The sequence below is a fragment of the Suillus subalutaceus genome, assembly GCF_016647625.1.
Source record: "Suillus subalutaceus strain FC151 chromosome Unknown DFJ58scaffold_52, whole genome shotgun sequence".
Lineage (NCBI taxonomy): Eukaryota > Fungi > Basidiomycota > Agaricomycetes > Boletales > Suillaceae > Suillus > Suillus subalutaceus.
This window is the reverse complement of record NW_024540301.1, coordinates 146,481-163,915: the sequence shown is the minus strand read 5'-3', so window position 1 is coordinate 163,915 and position 17,435 is coordinate 146,481. Positions and strand designations below refer to the sequence as shown.

General features: G+C 48.1%; 5 protein-coding genes across 5 annotated transcripts; 2 read left to right on the top strand and 3 right to left on the bottom strand.

Annotated features, from left to right (window-relative positions):
• Positions 1 to 1,239: 1,239 nt before the first annotated feature.
• DFJ58DRAFT_914036 (uncharacterized protein) lies at positions 1,240 to 1,745 on the bottom strand (the record flags this gene model as incomplete). The annotated part of the gene is made up of 2 exons (XM_041395358.1): positions 1,240 to 1,573; positions 1,624 to 1,745. Coding segments are annotated over 2 exons (271 nt in total), but the record flags the coding sequence as incomplete, so codon positions are not given.
• Positions 1,746 to 1,842: 97 nt separating this feature from the next.
• DFJ58DRAFT_788076 (cytochrome P450) lies at positions 1,843 to 3,335 on the bottom strand (the record flags this gene model as incomplete). Its single annotated transcript, XM_041390136.1, has 8 exons — positions 1,843 to 1,882; positions 1,939 to 2,181; positions 2,228 to 2,621; positions 2,676 to 2,801; positions 2,854 to 2,990; positions 3,045 to 3,071; positions 3,098 to 3,140; positions 3,190 to 3,335. The coding sequence occupies 7 exons, from the start codon at positions 3,333 to 3,335 to the stop codon at positions 2,026 to 2,028; spliced, it is 1,029 nt and encodes a 342-aa protein (XP_041244001.1). The 3' UTR covers positions 1,843 to 1,882; positions 1,939 to 2,025.
• A 5,342-nt stretch (positions 3,336 to 8,677) lies between these two features.
• Positions 8,678 to 12,892, top strand: DFJ58DRAFT_380090 (Sodium/calcium exchanger protein-domain-containing protein). The gene is made up of 25 exons (XM_041380117.1): positions 8,678 to 8,957; positions 9,014 to 9,094; positions 9,147 to 9,416; positions 9,471 to 9,505; positions 9,559 to 9,607; positions 9,662 to 9,693; positions 9,745 to 9,819; positions 9,875 to 10,292; positions 10,347 to 10,381; positions 10,435 to 10,483; positions 10,538 to 10,569; positions 10,621 to 10,695; positions 10,750 to 10,757; positions 10,816 to 10,834; positions 10,890 to 10,935; positions 11,062 to 11,127; positions 11,175 to 11,317; positions 11,371 to 11,392; positions 11,444 to 11,721; positions 11,776 to 11,970; positions 12,021 to 12,043; positions 12,102 to 12,187; positions 12,247 to 12,312; positions 12,363 to 12,403; positions 12,454 to 12,892. The coding sequence occupies exons 2-25, from the start codon at positions 9,091 to 9,093 to the stop codon at positions 12,565 to 12,567; spliced, it is 2,181 nt and encodes a 726-aa protein (XP_041244000.1). The 5' UTR covers positions 8,678 to 8,957; positions 9,014 to 9,090; the 3' UTR covers positions 12,568 to 12,892.
• A 259-nt stretch (positions 12,893 to 13,151) lies between these two features.
• On the bottom strand, positions 13,152 to 15,800 carry DFJ58DRAFT_379889 (cytochrome P450). Its single transcript, XM_041380116.1, has 12 exons — positions 15,561 to 15,800; positions 15,204 to 15,499; positions 15,058 to 15,154; positions 14,867 to 15,003; positions 14,689 to 14,814; positions 14,385 to 14,634; positions 14,213 to 14,335; positions 14,064 to 14,166; positions 13,924 to 14,010; positions 13,779 to 13,860; positions 13,600 to 13,722; positions 13,152 to 13,543 (listed from the first exon to the last, which is right to left on the bottom strand). The coding sequence occupies exons 2-12, from the start codon at positions 15,347 to 15,349 to the stop codon at positions 13,330 to 13,332; spliced, it is 1,488 nt and encodes a 495-aa protein (XP_041243999.1). The 5' UTR covers positions 15,350 to 15,499; positions 15,561 to 15,800; the 3' UTR covers positions 13,152 to 13,329.
• Positions 15,801 to 16,352: 552 nt separating this feature from the next.
• DFJ58DRAFT_648043 (uncharacterized protein) lies at positions 16,353 to 17,358 on the top strand (the record flags this gene model as incomplete). Its single annotated transcript, XM_041381457.1, has 2 exons — positions 16,353 to 16,531; positions 16,911 to 17,358. Coding segments are annotated over 2 exons (627 nt in total), but the record flags the coding sequence as incomplete, so codon positions are not given.
• Between the last annotated feature and the right edge of the window lie 77 nt (positions 17,359 to 17,435).

The window sequence follows — 17,435 nt, the reverse complement described above, 5'->3', positions numbered from 1 at the left end:
AGTTGGTCCTGGACCAATGTCCGGTCGGTCATCCTCACCAGGCAGCGACTCTCACTAACCTCGTATGAGCCCGCCTTGAAAGCTATATTCAAAACGATGTTCGAGACATCGACTTTATCACTTCACTCTTCCGCGGAGCCCTTGCATTCCGTTCGCAAGGCCACCCCGGCCATCCATTATCTATCTATCACCTCAAAGCATTGATCCGGCGCTTCAGCAAGGAGAACACTGGCATATGTGTTCATGAGTTCGCGCAACTGTCCTGCAAGTTCTTGCCCCTCTGTCCAGAGGGCACCTACCTTCGTGGCGTCGCGGCTGGGGCAAATGACATCGATTATGTGATCTGCTCATGTAACAATCTTCTAAATGACACATCCAATGAATGCATCCACCTTCGATGAGTCGTGCTCGAGCTCTGTCCTCTGGCCATCAGGATTGTCCCGGAGCCCTCCACAAGCTTTCACCAACGCAGCACCATTCATGATTTAACAAAGAGCATACAACATTATCGCGAAGGGTGCCCCGAGGGACATCCTAAACGCGCCATCTACCTGAATAACTTGGCCTTGTCACTTGATCACCATTTCAATCGCCAAGGTAACTCATGATTTTAACGACATCATTCGATCCATCAGCCTCCAGCACGAGGCACTGATGTAACGTCCGCCCTGAGAATCCATATCGTGATAATACGGTTAACAACCTTACCCTTGCGCTTAAAACCAGATATGACAAATTGGATACTAGTGAGGATCTCGACGAGACCATCAACCTGTTCAAGGATTCACTTCAGTTAAGACCGCATGGCCATTCATGTCGCCATATAAATTTCAATTTGAGTTGGGCGATTTGTGATTTGTTCTCGTTTCACGCATACTCAGAAGAATGAAGATGTCTAGGAAGCCATTCGACTCTGCCAAGAGTCGTTAGAGGCTTTGCCTTCACTACACCCGGATAGATATTTCAGCTACGTGTGGCTGAGGAATGCTTATGTGTCTCGTTACCGAGTGCAACACGACTTTGCTGATTTGTTGCTCGCTGTAGAGTACCTCGGACTAGCGTCGAGACACCCTACTCAGGGCTTTCCAAAGCACGTTCAGACTGAGACTGGGTTGTCACAGCAGAGCAGGGGGCCTGCGGGGCTTCATTAAAATTAGATTTCTCTTGTAATTTATTGTCGTTTAATGTCATGATGCTGAAGCTTTTACATTACTTTATCTTTGGATATAATCTGTACATAAAACATCTTCAGCTTGATTTCGTGAGGTAAAGGGGTGCACAGTATATAAGCGCATGTATCAACAGTTTACATACTTATCAGTATGAGTACTGAACTTTCGAGTGCCTGGATAAATGCCCTTTATTCCCCAGGTGCGCACAGTTCCCTGATCTGATTCTCATCGATCCTCTTCTCAAAACATATCTCAAACGGAAGCAGCATGTATATTCGCAGTATCCGAGAAATCAAGTGTGTCAATTTTTGCTGCAGGATTCTCAGAAAGACGGAAAGCCCAGAGAATAAGAGCGGTGTTGATGAAGATAGACCGATTTGCGACATGTTGACCGGGACACACTCTGACATAAGTCATGAGAACCGGTCGAGAGATGAGCGATGCCACTTACCGGCGGCCAAAGCCAAAAGTGAAAACCGGAGATCATCGCGCACACGACCTGCATCGTCAATCCAACGCTGAGGATTGAACTTGTGCGGTTCTGGGAAGGCCTCCGGATCGTTTGCGATAGCCCTGAAACATGGATGTTGGAGACAGAGATGAAAGAATGAAATGATTGTCTACTGACCAATGGTTGCCAATGACAATCGCACCTGTAGGAATGAGGTAGTTATTCCAAATTATGTCCTTGGTTGCGCAATGCGGAAAGCCTGTAGTGCAGGGTCGTCGTTCATCGTCGTGTCATCACAACTCAAATGAGACGTACCTCCAAGGCTGACAGGTCTCCACCTCATGCTCTCGAGCATGAACGCGGTAACCTGCGGCAGCATTTCCTGATCACCAAATGTCGGCACTAATCAGGAGCTATCTCAGTCAGTAGATGAACAAAGAAAAAGTATAACCTACGCCGCGTACGCCCCACGACGCTATCAAGTTCCTCTTGTACGCGAGCCTGTGCGTCCGTGTGAATGGTAGCAGCCATCATCATAATTATGATTGCAGACGCAGTCTACAACAGTTGTCAAGTTAAGACGTGAGGTAATGTAAGAGCTTACAGTATCAGAACCGGCCGCAAACATTCCTCCTGCAATGTATCCCAGTTCCTTGTCTTCGAGCTGGTACTGTTTCTGGTGCTCTAAAATGAATCTTGCAAAAGATGGTCTTGCAGTCCCCTCACGCTGAACAGCGGTGAGCGAGGATATCTGTCTTCGCACCGCGTCCAACTGCCCGTTAAAGAGAGCAAGTTCATCTTGGTGCCATGCCTTCAGTTTGCTCAGGTAGCCTGGGACGAAACGCAGGATTGGATACGTATCCACAAGGTATGCTCCCGGCTTCATGGCTCGACCAAAACGCGCAAGAGACTCATTGACAGCAACGATTTCAGGGTCTGTGTACGAGGTCGGAGTAGTTTTTCCATAGGTGAAAGACATGACCACGGAAGCCGCATAACTAAAATGCACGGATTACCGCCTGTACCGCGTGAGCAAAAGTTAGAGTTCGTACCGCATGGCATGACCCTGGTGGTTCTTTGGATCATTTAAGATGTCTATAACTAGATTCTTCGCATTCCTGGTCTGGATGGGCTCATAGGTCTGCGCAACCTTGGGTTGCAAGCCTGCATGCAAGACCCTGCTTTACATTCAGTCTCGCTAACCACACCTAGTAGAGACAAGATATGTACCTGCGCAGCCGGCGCAATCTGTCACTACTGCCCTCAAGGACCATCCCCATCCCGTCAGCTAATGTCTCTTGCACTGCAATAGAACGCGGGCGGTCGGCGAGATTTGCTCCCTCTTTTTCCATGATATCCACCGCAGCCTATGACGAAAGTCACTTCATGCCTGGCTAGATGGTGATTTGTTCGATGCTTACCTGATGACGTCCTATAATGACAAAATCCTATGGCCTTGTTTGAGCGAGAACACGGGTCCATATTGTTCTGTCCACCTCGCGAATTGAAACGGCGCACTGCGTGAGGGGTTAGAGATGATATTGATATCCCCTTACAAAGACTTACTATGACTTTGGCATCGTATTTCCTAAAAGCCAACGTCCAGGCGGTCCAGGCGGTAATGGCGACCGCCTTGCGGCTTGATATTGTTGCTTGACGATCCAGATGCTGGCCAAGACAATAAGGGCGTATGCAGCAGTGATAAACGCCATTGAAACGGTCGGGCTTGCTGATCGTCACGACACCCTGTGCCATTGCAACAAGTCAAGTACTACTGCAGAAGCTAGAACAAGGTGGAAACTTGCTGCGATTGCACTGACTTACAAACACAAGTTTACCTGCTGGTTACGGTCTTCCTTCCACGCACCACGTACTAAAAGTAACAGATCCTCAAGAGAAACTAATGACCACTTGGTGATCAATTAGTGGTGGATGCGCAAGTGCCAAAATACTTCGACTCCATCAGATTATAGCTAAGTGATAAAGAAAAGATAAAAGGGAAGGGTCCCGGAGGGCATGATGTCCAAAACTGGTAGTTTACTGATCTTCGGCTGCGGAGGATGAAGGTAAGGTCACCGCGGGTGTTCGGAATTTGCCGAACGCACATGAGGCTCAGCCAGAACTTTGAGAGTACGTGGGTAGACTATACCATAGACTACGTGTAGAAAATCCGGGAGCATTACAAATTCTTTTCGTGGAAAGTGAGCCGAATCCATAGACCATCCGTAGACTTGCGTAGACTCAACTCGGTCTCAGTAGATCAACCAAACAACGACGTCATTGCTCGGCTGTGATCATTGCCTGCAACAGCGTCTAGCATATATATGACAACGGCAAGCCAATGTTTTCACCATCTGCCCCACCACTATTTCTGCCCATCTGCCTCGTCACCGTCTGACCCACCGCTGACCACTACTATGTCACTAGTACTTATGTTGGACCTACACCTTATATTGATTGCCGTGACGCCGTCTTAGTATAAATTTTGTAGTGTGAGTGACTCGATATTCAACCTTTGCAGTATACTAACTACGGCCTACTACTAGTAGTAGTAGTATGACTGATACAGTCCTGTGTACCAAGGCTGACTGCCGCAACTTGAAGCAAGGCACTCAGCCACGCAAGGCCAACAAGAACTGCACACGACGCAACTGCAAGCAGTGTTGTGAGGTGGCGGGAGGGTGTAGGGTCCACCGAGTCGCAGCTGCATCTTCTCCAGTTGTCACCCAACAGCATGAAAACTCGACCATACCACCACTTGCCACCATTAACCCCACGTCTACTCAACTTGACCACCCTCCAGTTACTGCATCGAGTCAGTCACTCCCAGCCACTTCACGAAACTATGCTCGGCCGTTAGACCCCAATTACGCACGGAACTATGTTCTCGGGCACCAGCGGACATTGGTGGCTGAGCAACGCTTTCAAGCTGACCAAAGTCTGAGCATTATGATCCGCAATATGGTTGATATAGTGCTCTGGTTGAAGGTATAGTATTCTACATGTATTAGATGGTTTCTCGGTGCTGAAATATCACTAGAACAATGAACCTCCCCACCTCGCAAAGCTGACATGCTCCACACCTGGAAAGTTCGTGCCAGGAGACCATCCGCTATTGATGAGATTCGAGCTCGGGGATTATATTGCAGTGATCAGCATGCCTGGATCGAGCAAGATATCAAGACTCCGCTTCTCAGTCCTCCCAATTCAACAATCCTGCTTCGTTCTATTGATCTGACCGACAATCATATGCTACTTGGATTTGCCGAGAGGGTCTCATCTCTTAGTTGCATGTCTGCGACTGTCCAATCTCCGTCAAAACGATCCTTTAGTGCCACGGGTATGCATCTGTCCCGATTGGATGGGATGACCTCGCCATTGAAGCGGCAGAGGAATGCCAGTAGCACGGCTCTCATCTCTCGACAGTCACCCATTCCTTTACCGCTTACTAGCCTATTGCCGAGTCCCACTTCGACATCACCTTTGTCACTCGCTGCCGCCAACTCGGACACGTCACCTGGGCCTGTATTAGTGCCTGCGCTAGCCATGGTTCAACCCAACGCTACCATCCCTGCAGGCGCCCGAGCACGATTTCCTTGGAAGTATGCATGTGATATGGTTTCCCCGGATTCAGCTCTTCGTCAATGTATCAGACGATCAAATGATCCAGGCCCTCTTCGCCACTACATTTCCAAATTGCACCTATACTAAGGCAACATTTTACAAGCATCGCGCCGCTTATCGGGCAGCTATCGAGAATTCAAGTGATAGGGTTGAACGTGCCGTCAATGCGGGATATAGTCCTGCTGGCCAGTGGAACACTCTCTTGGCTGAAATCAAAGCTAATGCGGCTTCGAGTCTTACTGGTAGTAATAGCCCGGGTAGCATCTCGAACTCGGACACAAAGTGTATGTATAATCTCATTTACTACTTCCATGGTTGGCTAATCCTCGTCCTTCAGGTCCTACCCTGCCTCCGAGTCTACCAATGAACTCATCTACCACTGACATTGGATTGCCGCTCCCTACAGACCTTACCAGCGAGATGAGTGATGCTCTTGTCTCGCTACTCAAGAACATAGATGAAATGGACAATGATACTGCAGCGGCTACCACTAACTCTGAATTTCCTTTAGATCTTTCGAGTTACCCCCAATTTGATCTATTTAGCACTTGGTTAAATGATCCTTCTCCCGTAGATTATCAATCCTTACCACCCTTACCACCTTTAAATGATCCTTCTCCCGTAGATTATCAATCCTTACCACCATTACCACCTTTTAATTAGAGTAACTACTCTGTCTGTTATCCACGAAATCCAACCGTCTTATGTTGAAAAAATACTATGAGTAGCTAGTCATAATTCCAACTCGAGAGTGAACTGACGGCGGCATCAAAATGTCCATGAAACTTGACATCTGAATGGTGCGATCCCCAAGTGAGGACGGCGGCATCAAAAATGTCCATGAAACTTGACATCTGAATGGTGCGATCCCCAGTGATGAACTCTGGCATTCGTTCGAAACACAGGACAAAAAACATACAACAAGAGATAGAATTTCAAATGACAACAATCTAGACAATGTAATGTAATGCAAACAGCACCAGGAGAGTCAATGCACTAGTCACTACCAAACAGAGTTTCCATGGAAATCATCCAAGGAGAATGCCCTCGTCTCTCCGACTCTGAGATAACATAGCGATTCCGACGTTTGATCATCTCGTCAAGATAAAAGTTGTACCGGTGTACAGACATGTCTCGCAGGATTGCCTGATACCCACCTAGCCAAACGTTCGTCTGTTCACAAATTGATGTATTAAATCGCCACTTGCCGCCAGAAATGAGCTCAGGGAAAGCAGCAGGGTTGCAGTGGCGCTGACAGTAGGTGTCAGTTTCCTTGTGTTTCGAGTTGAAATGAAACACGTCAACAGGCATCCCTGTTGCAGCAAAGTGGTCATCACCAATAGCGTCTTGGTGAGCGCGGAGCTTGCAGTTGTTGTCAAAGACGAAGTATTCAGGTGTCGATGCGGCAGTAGGGAATACCGCCTTTGCAAATTCCTTGAGATTAAATGTTAGCTTAAATCAGTAAGACTGCGTGTAACTCACATTAACAGCAGAGACGGCCTCGGACCCAAAAAACGTAGCCCACGCTAATATCACTCCACAAGGTCGCATAATGAGTTGCTCATTATGGGTGCGGCGTCGACCAAACCTTGCTCTGAGGTGTTTGTTGCCGTTCTCTGGCTTACCGTCACACTCGGAGTCAACAATCACCTCGAGATCTTCTTCTGCACTGTTAGGGTTACTACTACCACTATCCGTGGGCGAAGGAACAGAGTCCAAGGGTAAGGTAACACCAGCCCTCTTGAGCCGCGCTCGCAGCTGGAAGAGAGCTTTCGCGGGCTTGAAGTAGGCATCTTCAAGAGCCTGGTGGTCCGCGTTGGCGCATGTTTGAAATCCAGAGGCATTGAGCTCGTCACAGCCATCAACTGCGCACCGCTGGTTTAAGTCTTGATGGTCCGGACAGAAACGATGACGGTTGGTCATAAGGGGGACTTTGCAGTCGTGCACTGCACAACAAGGGTGCCCGATGGTATTACCATCACAAACGGCTGCTTGAATTTTCGCTATGGCATATAATCAATCTGAGCATGACGCCATGCATCTGACAAACAATTGACTTACATTTTGAGTCGTCGTCGCCGATAACGATGAAGCACAAGTCACAGGCATGCGGGTATGCTTCCTGCCCAATACCTTCCATTTCTTTGTTGCGCTCGCTCAGCGCAACATCAATTCGGATCCGTTGTTGCTCGTCGTGGGGGAGAACAAGGCAACTGTTATGCTCTGCCTTCTCCAGTAGCAGTGAGTAGATAAAAAAACCATTCAGGACGTCAGTGTCGCGCATTCGAAGGGTATACTGCCATGAAAATTCCTCGTCAAAAGCTCGTGGAAGTGTAGCATCAAAAGCACGTCTATTGTTCGAGATGTAGGCGTGCCGTTGAGCAAGTGCATAGTTGTACACGCGAGCGCAGTTCATGCTAGACATCCTGGAATGAAAGGTTAGCGTTATTATTGTCAGAGAAAGACGACATACCATCCGAAGACTTTCGTTGCTGCAAAAAGTTCCAACAGCGCAGCTTCAATATAGAAATGCCTCGCAGCCTGAATGACGCTGGGAACACCAGCATAGTAAATGCGTGTCGAGTCGGTGTTGTTAGTCCAATAGTTGGGGGTAATATCTAGCATGACATTCTGAATGAAATGGTCAGTATGCATTACTAGAAGATAAAGAACATACGTCGACAATATGTTGATACCGAATGGACTGGAAGAGAACCATCTCGTAGCGTAAAGAGGCTGGCACGAAATGTATTGACATCCGTGAGAGTGGCTACTTCATCATCGTCACGGTAGTTCACGCATTCAGGACGCTGGCATACACGTGTCGGTGGATACAAGTCGTGATACCCTATGAGGTTTGAAACATGTCAGTGAAAGAAGAGAAAAGACGAACAGCAACGCACCAATACCGCGCACAAGTCCATGACGGTTAAATGCTTCAATCTCCTGGTCAGTTGGGAGTACTGCGCCATGAGTCCAGATAATCTGACGGAATGCTACCCAGCATGCGAGGATAGTCGGTGGGTCTTGACCGAGTGCGCCAGCAAGAAGGGATACGACGACTTCTGGAGGATGGATGGGTGGATGTCGGATGTCAGTCATGCACTGGCGAATGAATGGTTTCGCCATGCATGCAAGCCGAACGAAGGCCATGAGGTCGGGGAAAGTGAGATCATACTCATCGAGGGATGCAAGTAGCTGACCGATGCCCATCATGAAGGGCATCAGAGGGGGACGTCGGTGACAGCGATGAGGAGCAGTTGATCATATACAAATCGAGGACGTTGTTTGGTCGTTCTACCCGTGGCGTCGTAGACTCGGGTGGACTGCGGTAGACTCGGGTGGACTGCGGTAGATTCACCGGAGTTATCCGAACAGAGTCTACCAATTTTCTACGCGAGTCTACGGTAGATTCTACCCATGCACCTTATATGTCCTCGGCTCAGCTAATAGGACTCGTGAATTCCGAGTCACTGGTCCGATCAATCAACCTGGGGTATATAGCAGATTTACCCCACATCTTACAGGCGAGCCCGCGCACGGTACTGCTCATATATGGAGCCGTCAACGTCACTGCACAGACAGTCTCGCCAAGGTTAAAATCTACCTCCTGCCCTCCCTCTTCCACATGTAATCCCTACCTATTCCACGTGTCATCCCTCGGATTCCTTCCCCTTCTTGCACTCATCGTGCCAGTGGATCTGGATGAGGTAAGACTGCGTATCGAATAAACAACAGGCGGTGTTCGTTCATTCATTTTCACCAGGTCACTCGAAAAGCAACAATCCACCTTCTCTTTAGTAGTATCCGTGCTCAAGCTGAACTACTACAAATTTCTGTACGATGGGTACGCTGTCTATGTGTTACCAACTAAGTCCAGCTCACTCAATCTGCTACAGCGTTTGTTCCCATCTTGCCAGTCGCCTCAGATCACGGCGTGCTTTCCATCCGAGTCGAAAGTATCTCCACAAGGCACACCTCCTTGGATGAGCCAGTCTCACAACAGCAATCTACCATCGGCCTGAGACGTAGGAAAGGTACAGGTGGCGTCCGTCATCGGGAACCCAACCTCCTCCTTCGAGCTGCGACGTCGATGCTGACTCCGGAGAAACCTATCGCCAAACCATCTAGAGACTGGAGGAGTATTCGCGCCATCATCTTATCGTCATGTACGGGACACTTCTTCAGCACTTATGTATTGTGTTGATATTTGCTTGCGGCAGGGTTTAACGTCTTGCTGGTGTTTATTCCCATATCTGTATGTCATTTGTGCATCAGTTTGGATCATTTCTGACTGGTCGTCGTTTGAAGTGGTCAATCAATTTCGCTCTCCCTGATCAACACACTCTAATCTTCGTCCGTAAGTTGACACGTTACCTCTTAAATATCCAGATGCTACAGTGTGCTACTGCAGTTACGTTTCTTGCCATCATACCATTGGCTAAGGTGATTGCAAGCTCGCTTTTTTGTAGTTTTACAACACTGAGCTGCTGTCAGCTCCTGGCGTATGCTACGGACGAGTTCTCCATATGGATCGGCCAGACTTTGGCAGGTATTCTCAACGCCACATTAGTTCGTGCATCATCCACTATTTCATGACCTCAATCTAACAACTGTAAAATTCTAGGAAACATTCTTCCGTAGCGTCGAACTCATCGTCTCTGTGCGTTCTGATCACAGCACGCTTTCCACCGAAAGTTTCTCTGCCGTGAATGAGCCCATCCTGTCACAGCTACCGGTCGCCTCAGATCACAGCTCACTTTCCACTGAAAGTTTCTCTGCAGTGAATGAGCCCATCCCGTCACAGCTACCGGTCGCCTCAGATCACAGCGCGCTTTCCACTGAAAGTATCTCCGCCGTGGATGTGCTCATCCCGTCACAGCTATGTACCACTACCCTGAGACGTAGAAAAAGTACAAGTGACATCTGTCATCGGGAACCGAACTTCCTCCGCCGAGCTGCGACGTTGATGCTGACACCGGAGAAACCAATCGCCAAACCCCCTAGTACCTGGAAAAGCATTCGCGCCATGATCTTATCATCATGTACGGGACAATTCTCCGAAGCTTATGTATTGTGTTAATATTTGCTTGCGGCAGGGTTTAACGTCTTACTGGTGTTTATTCCTATATCTGTATGTCATTTTTGCATCAGTCTGAATCATTTCTGACTGGTCGTCGTTTGAAGTGGGCAATTCATTTCGCTCTTCCTGATCAGCACACTCTAATCTTCGTCTGTGAGTCGATATGTTACCTCTTAAATTTCCGAGGTGCTACAGCGTGCTCTGCAGTATCATTTCTTGCCATCATACCATTGGATAAGGTGATTACAAGCTCGCTTTTTTGTAGGTTTACAACACTGAGCCACCATCAGCTCCGGGCGTATGCTACGGACGACCTCTCCATACGGGTCGGCCAAACTTTGGCAGGTCTTCTCAATGCTACATTAGTTCGTACATCATCCACCATTTCATGACCTCAATCTAACGACTGTAAAATCTAGGAAAATGTGTCAGTCAAAACTTTTTCATGTCAATCATTATCTAATCATTCGTGCATCCTTTCATAGCGTCGAACTCATCGTCTCTGTGCGTTCTAATGTTGGCAAACTTGCACAGCGAGATGCTGAGGTTTGCACTCTAGATTATAGCCCTCACAAAATGCGAACTCGGGATCGTTCAGTCCTCCTGTATGTCCGCTTATCTCCCTTGCGACCCTAGACCCACCATAGTTACTTTTAGTGATGGGATCTATTTTGAGCAATCTTCGTTGGTATTCTCGCCTTCCATTTTGAAATTAATTAACCACACCCCAGTTCTGGTGCTCGGCATGTGCTTCTTTGCCGGTGGCATGCGCTTTTCGGAACAGGGTTTCGGACTAAGTATGGTTTGTGCCAGTTGAAACACCTATTCTTACTTTTGTTGACAGATGCGATGCAAGTGAATTCATCACTGCTTACCATTAGCGCCATTGCTATTTTACTGCCTGGTGCTTTCCACATGGCATTACAGGGCCATCCTTTGTATAGCGAGCTGTCGACAAATTACAACATACTGAGGATCAGCCATGGTGTACGTCTCTGATACTTTAACATGGGTAAAATTGTCCTCACACCGTCATCCAGGTTGCCATCATTCTCCTTTCTAGTAGGTCAACCAAAACCCAGCTGTCAATCACTCAATCACCTTTTTTTTTAGTTTACGGCTCGTATTTGGTTTTTCAACTGTTTTCACACAGAGCCCTCTATAATGCGGACATACAAAAGACAAAAGGCTACGAGGGACACAATCCATGGCTACAGTTGAGACTCTACCGTCGTAAGACCGCTAAACCCATACTATCCCCTGAACCGATGGGTGACGAAGAAGCTGCAACCGATCCCACTGGGTTTGCATCCACGGAGGACACAGACTCTGAGGTAGAAACATATATGAGCGTCCCTGTGGCCCTCGGGCTTCTGGTCGTTGTAACTACAGTACGTGCCACTGCCTGTGCTGATAGCAATCCTTTGACAATATTCTTGCTCCAGTTAATAGCTGTTACCGCCGAGTTCCTCGTAGACTCGATCGACGATCTGACTGAATCTCGGACCATCGGCAAAGAGTTTATCGCCGTGATCTTGCTTCCAATAGTTGGCAATGCAGCGGAACATGTTACTTCAGTTACAGTGTCCTTCAAGGGTAACATAACCCTAAGCTTGGGTGTTGCTGTTGGATCAAGTATTGTGCGTTTGTTTATCTGGTTGTCTTTCCGAGATCGCTGACTGGTCTCTAGCAAATTGCACTCTTCGTTATCCCGTGCGTCTCATAGTCGTGTCTCCTGTCACTAGTTTTTCACCGTTCGTATTTTTGGCAGGTTCATCGTGACACTCGCTTGGATTATGGGTAAACCACTGACGTTCCTCTTCGACCCGTTGGAGTCGATCGTGCTATTCGTCTCTGGTGCGTATATCATCTCAACAAGGCGGCATGATGATGAAACAATCAAATGCATGTATCAGTTCTCACCGTAAACTATGTCGTACAGGATGGCAAGTCAAATTGGTTAGAGGGCATGATTCTCGTGGGTAAGTCCCGACTGCCTTTTGAGTTTGCGTTCATCCTCAGCTTTGTGCAGGCTTATACTTGATATTGGCTGTCACGTTTGGTTTTATCCTGGTACATCGCCATCTGAAATGTTTGTAAGGTGCTGAGTAGTTCTCCCTTAGGCACTGCAGGCATCTTCCCGAGCTGTTAGAAAAGACGACCGACTAGCAGTCCTCTCGGCTATGGATCATGACCACGCATGCACACTCGCTATTCGGAAGCTAACCGTTGACTAATATTAATGATCAACATCCCCATACCACTCCTTCCTTGGGCCTGCTACGATACATACATATAACGACAGTATAAAACCGCAAACATTATAATTTATGCCTCCCCATACCCTCCCACACCTCACAATTTTGGTGTGGACATCATTTATTTTGATGTCCAATTTGTGTCCGTCTCATATCCACTTGCTGGATGGGTGTCGCGACACTTTTGACTGTGACACTTTCATGATATTTTTGGTGGATCATATAGGTCTCATACGGGATCATGTGTTATTATTAGCACTGTTGCTTTATGCATATGACGAATTCTAGTGTCCCTGTCCGAATCGTAGCGGCGGCGAGCCGCGAGTCCGACCATTCAGGCTATATAGTCAGTTAGAACTGTGATACATACATCTACGACTGTCGTTGTCCACTATCCACCAGGATGTATCCTGGAGAGAATTAGTGGGATAGCTTCTTCGGCTCTCGCCCACCTACTATACCCTTATTTCCTGTAGGCTAGGAACTCGTTTATACTGAGCACTGCCAGTGCGCACCACGAAAACACCTTGGCTGAGTTAGGTAACAAGTCCCTAACCGTAAAATAATGCAACAAAGCGGCATCGAGCCGCCAGTCCTCGATTCCTTGACTGGTCAATTCCTTCCTTCCCCCAAGGTATGTACAATGTTCCACAATCTGTGCAATACAAGTGTCTCTACTCATCAACATTTCTGGTATCCGACTGGCGTTTCCCAGAGTCAAGTTTCAGTACCCTTCATCCTTTACTCCCCAGGTGCACACAGTTCCCTGATCAGATTCTCATCGATCCTCTTCTCAAAACATATCTCAAACGATGCAGCATGTATAATCGCGGTGTCCGAGAAAGCAAGCGTGTCAATCTTTGCTGCAGGATTCTCAGAAAGACGGAAAGCCCAAAGAATAAGAGCTGTATTGATGAAGGTAGACCGATGTGCGACATGTTGACCGGGACAAACACTAACATTTTCAAGCAAACCGTGAGAATGAGTCAAGAGATGAGCGATGCCACTTGCCGGCGACCAAAGCCAAAAGTGAAAAACCGGAGATCATCGCGCACGCGACCTGCATTGTCAATCCAACGCTGAGGATTGAACTTCTGCGGTTCTGGGAAGACCTCAGGATCGTTTGCGATAGCCCTGAAAGACCAGCGTCAGGGACAGAGGTGAGACAACAAAAATGATTGCTTACTGACCAATGATTGCCAATAACAGTCGCACCTGCAGGAATGAGGTAGTTATTCCAAATTATGTCCTTGGTCGCGCGATGCGCAAAGCCTGTATTGCAATGTTGTCGAAAGAAATTCATTGTCGCGTCGTCACAATTCAAATGAGACATACCTCCAAGGCTGACAGGTCTCCACCTCATGCTCTCGAGCATGAACGCGGTAACCTGCGGCAGCATTTCCTGATCATCAAATGTCGGCACTAATCAGGAGCTATCTCAGTCAGTAGATGAACAAAGAAAAAGTATAACCTACGCCGCGTACGTCCCACGACGCTATCAAGTTCCTCTTGTACGCGAGCCTGTGCGTCCGTGTGAATGGTAGCAGCCATCATCATGACTGTGATTGCAGAGGCGCTCTACAACAGTGGTCAAGTTAAGACGCAATGCAATGTACGAGCATACCGTATCAGAACCGGCCGCAAACATTCCTCCTGCAACGTATCCCAGTTCCTTGCCTTCGAGCTGGTACTGTTTCTGTTGCTCTAAAATGAATCTCGCAAAGCATGGTCTTGCAGTCCCCTCACGCTTCACAGTGGTGAGCGAGGACATCTGTCTGAACAGCAAAATCACGAACCATTTGTTTTCGCACCACGTCTAACTGCCCGTTAAAGAGAGCAAGTTCATCTTGGTGCCATGCCTTGAGCTGGCTCAAGTAGCCTGGGACGAAACGCAGGATTGGATATGTATCCACAAGGTATGCTCCCGGCTTCATCGCTCGACCAAAACGCGCAGAAGACTTACAGACGGCAACAACTTCAGGGTCTGTGTATGAAGTCGGAGTAGTTTTTCCGTAGGTGAAGGACATGACCACGGAAGCTGCAAAACTAAAATGCACGGATTACCGCCTGTACCGCGTGAGCAAAAGCTAGAGTTCGTACCGCATGACATGACTTTGGTGATTCTTTGGATCATTCAAGATATCTAGAATCAGATTCTTCGCATTCCTGGTCTGGATGGGCTCGTAGGTCTCCGCAACTTTGGGTTGCAAGCCTGCATGCAGGACCCTGCTTTATGTCCAGTCTCACTGATCACACCCGGTAGAGACAAGATGTGCACCTGCGTAGCCGGCGTAATCTCTCGCCACTGCCTTCAACGACCACTCTCATTCCGCCACATAATGTCTCTTGCACTGCAATAGAACGTGGGCGGTCTGCGAGATTTGCTCCCTCTTTTTCCATGATATCTACTGCAGCCTATGACGAGACTCACTTCATGCCTGGCTAGACGATGATTGGTCTGATGCTTACCTGATGACGTCCTATAATCACGAAAATCCTATGGCCTTGTTTGAGCGAGAACACGGGTCCGTATTGTTCTGTCCACCTCGCGAATTGAAACGGCGCACTGTGTGAGCGGTCAGAGATCATCTCGATGTCCTTTGACAAAGACTTACTTTGACTCTGGCATCGTATTTCCGAAAAGCCAACGTCCAGGTGGTCCGGGCGGTAATGATAACCGCCTTGCGGCCTGATATCGTTGCTTCGCGATCCAGACGCTGGCCAAGATAATAAGGGTGCATGCAACAATGATGAACGCCATTGAAACGGTCGGACTTGTTGATAATAGTCACAACACCCTGTGTCATTGCAAGAGGTTAAGTACTCCAGGAGTTAGAACAGGGTGGCAACTTGCTGCGATGAGCGATAGGTACGCTGCGATTGCACTGACCTAGTATAAACACAAGTTCGCCTGCACGGTTTAATCGGGCGTGTGTGAGTTATGTATGATTTTTCTTCCATGTTCCACGTACTAAAGGTAATAGATCCGCAAGAGAACGTGGTGACCACTTGGTGATCCGAGTAGTGGACGTGCAAGCCTTGCCAAGGTATTTCTACAGTCCGACTCCCGGAGATTAAGCGATAAGCAAGAAGAAGGGTGCAGGTATGTCTGGGCCTCGGAAGGCCACTGACCAGTAGACATTGCTCGCCGGCTAATGCTAGTTTAGCCTCAGTTTTACCCTCAACAACATAAAAATACACGTGCAGCATGACCTAGGCTTCGAAGCTTCAACGTTGCAACGTTCAACCCCTCCTCTCTCACTTGGTGATTCTCACGTTCTGTCTACAGTTATCAGTGAAAAAAATCTCAAAGTTCCCTCTTGGCGCGTTCCAGCAGGCATCTACGTATCCATCGATCTCGAATCGAGCAGGCGCTGGAAATTAACCATCGGAGTCTTATCATTTGACGAATCTATAGCCTGGGCCGGTACCGTGACCTCAAACGTCGTGGGATGACCTACTCGATCTTTCGGTGAGTAACCTCCTTCTCACTCATGCGCATATACTCACATTTCGTAGATATCTCCTTCCCATTCGTTCGTGTGTTCACCATTCCCTCACACTAAAGGCCGCTGTTCTATATCACTATGATAATCAGGAGACAGTGCCCTGTTTGACGTGAGTGATATCAGCCTCTGCGGTGCTGACTTTTGTTGACAGAGCACCTACTGTAGTCCATCGGTGAATCTCAGATTTCTCAGAACACGTATGCGGGCTATGACTCACGACTTGCCACATAAGTGACAAGCGAGATGATCTGTCATCTGAACGATGCTGTAAAGCATTTTCAGTTGGTCCTGGATCAATGTCCGGTCGGTCATCCTCACCAGGCAGCGGCTCTCACCAACCTCGTGCGGGCCCGCCTTGAAGGCTATATTCAAAACGATCTTCGAGACATCAACTCTATCACTTCTCTCTTCCACGAAGCCCTTGCATTGCGTCCGTAGGGCCACCCCGATCATCCATTATCTATCTATCACCTCCTTCAAGCGTTGATCTGGCCCTACAGCAAGCGGAACGCTGCCGTAAGTATCCATGAGTCCGCGCAACTGTCCTGCAAGCTCTTGCCCCTCTGTCCAGAGGGCACCTACCTTAGCGTCGCGGCTGGTGCAAATGACATCGATTAGGTGATCTGTGCATGTAACTATCTTCTCAAAGACGCATCTGATGAAGGCATTCACCTTCGATGAGTCGTGCTCGAGCTCTGTTTTCTGGGCCATCAGGACTGTCCCAGAGCCCTCCACAAGCTTGCACATGAAGTTGAAGCATGCTTTCACCAACGCGGCATCATTGATGATCTAGCATACAACATTAACGCGAAGGTGCCCCAAGGGACATTCTGAACACAACGTCTACCTGAATAACTTGGCCTTGTCACTTAATTACCGCTTCGATCACCAAAGTAACTCTCGTGACTTTGACAATATCATTAGATCCATCAGCCTCCAGCGCGAGGCACTGATGTTGCACCCGCCTGGGAATCCATATCGTGATAACACGGTTAACAACTTTGCCCTTGCGCTTAAAACCAGATATGACAAATTGGATGCTAGTGAGGATCTCGACGAGACCATCAACCTGTTCAAGGATTCACTTCGGTTAAGACCGCATGGCCATCCAGGTCGCCATATAACTATTGTCAGCTTGAGCTCGGCGCTTTGTTGTCGTTTCACGCACACTCGGAAGAATGAAGATGTTGAGGAAGCCATTCGACTCTGCCAAGAGTCGTTGGAGGCTTTGCCTTCACTACACCCAGATAGGTATTTCAGCTACATGTGGCTGAAGAATGCTTATGTGTCTCATTACCGAGTGCAACACAACCTCGATGTAGAGAACTTGAGACTAGC

What these genes read in the sequence shown, in the direction of transcription:
- DFJ58DRAFT_380090 (XM_041380117.1), top strand. An exon ending in TGCCATCATTCTCCTTTCTA is followed by an intron (nt 11,393 to 11,443) that starts GTAGGTCAACCA and finishes CTTTTTTTTTAG; the next exon opens with TTTACGGCTCGTATTTGGTT. An exon ending in TTCTGGTCGTTGTAACTACA is followed by an intron (nt 11,722 to 11,775) that starts GTACGTGCCACT and finishes TTCTTGCTCCAG; the next exon opens with TTAATAGCTGTTACCGCCGA.
- DFJ58DRAFT_379889 (XM_041380116.1), bottom strand. Translation starts at nt 15,349, where the DNA reads ATGGCGTTCATCATTGTTGCATGCACCCTTATTATCTTGGCCAGCGTC. An exon ending in GAGACCTGTCAGCCTTGGAG is followed by an intron (nt 13,861 to 13,923) that starts GTATGTCTCATT and finishes ATTGCAATACAG; the next exon opens with GCTTTGCGCATCGCGCGACC. An exon ending in ACTGTTATTGGCAATCATTG is followed by an intron (nt 13,723 to 13,778) that starts GTCAGTAAGCAA and finishes CTGGTCTTTCAG; the next exon opens with GGCTATCGCAAACGATCCTG.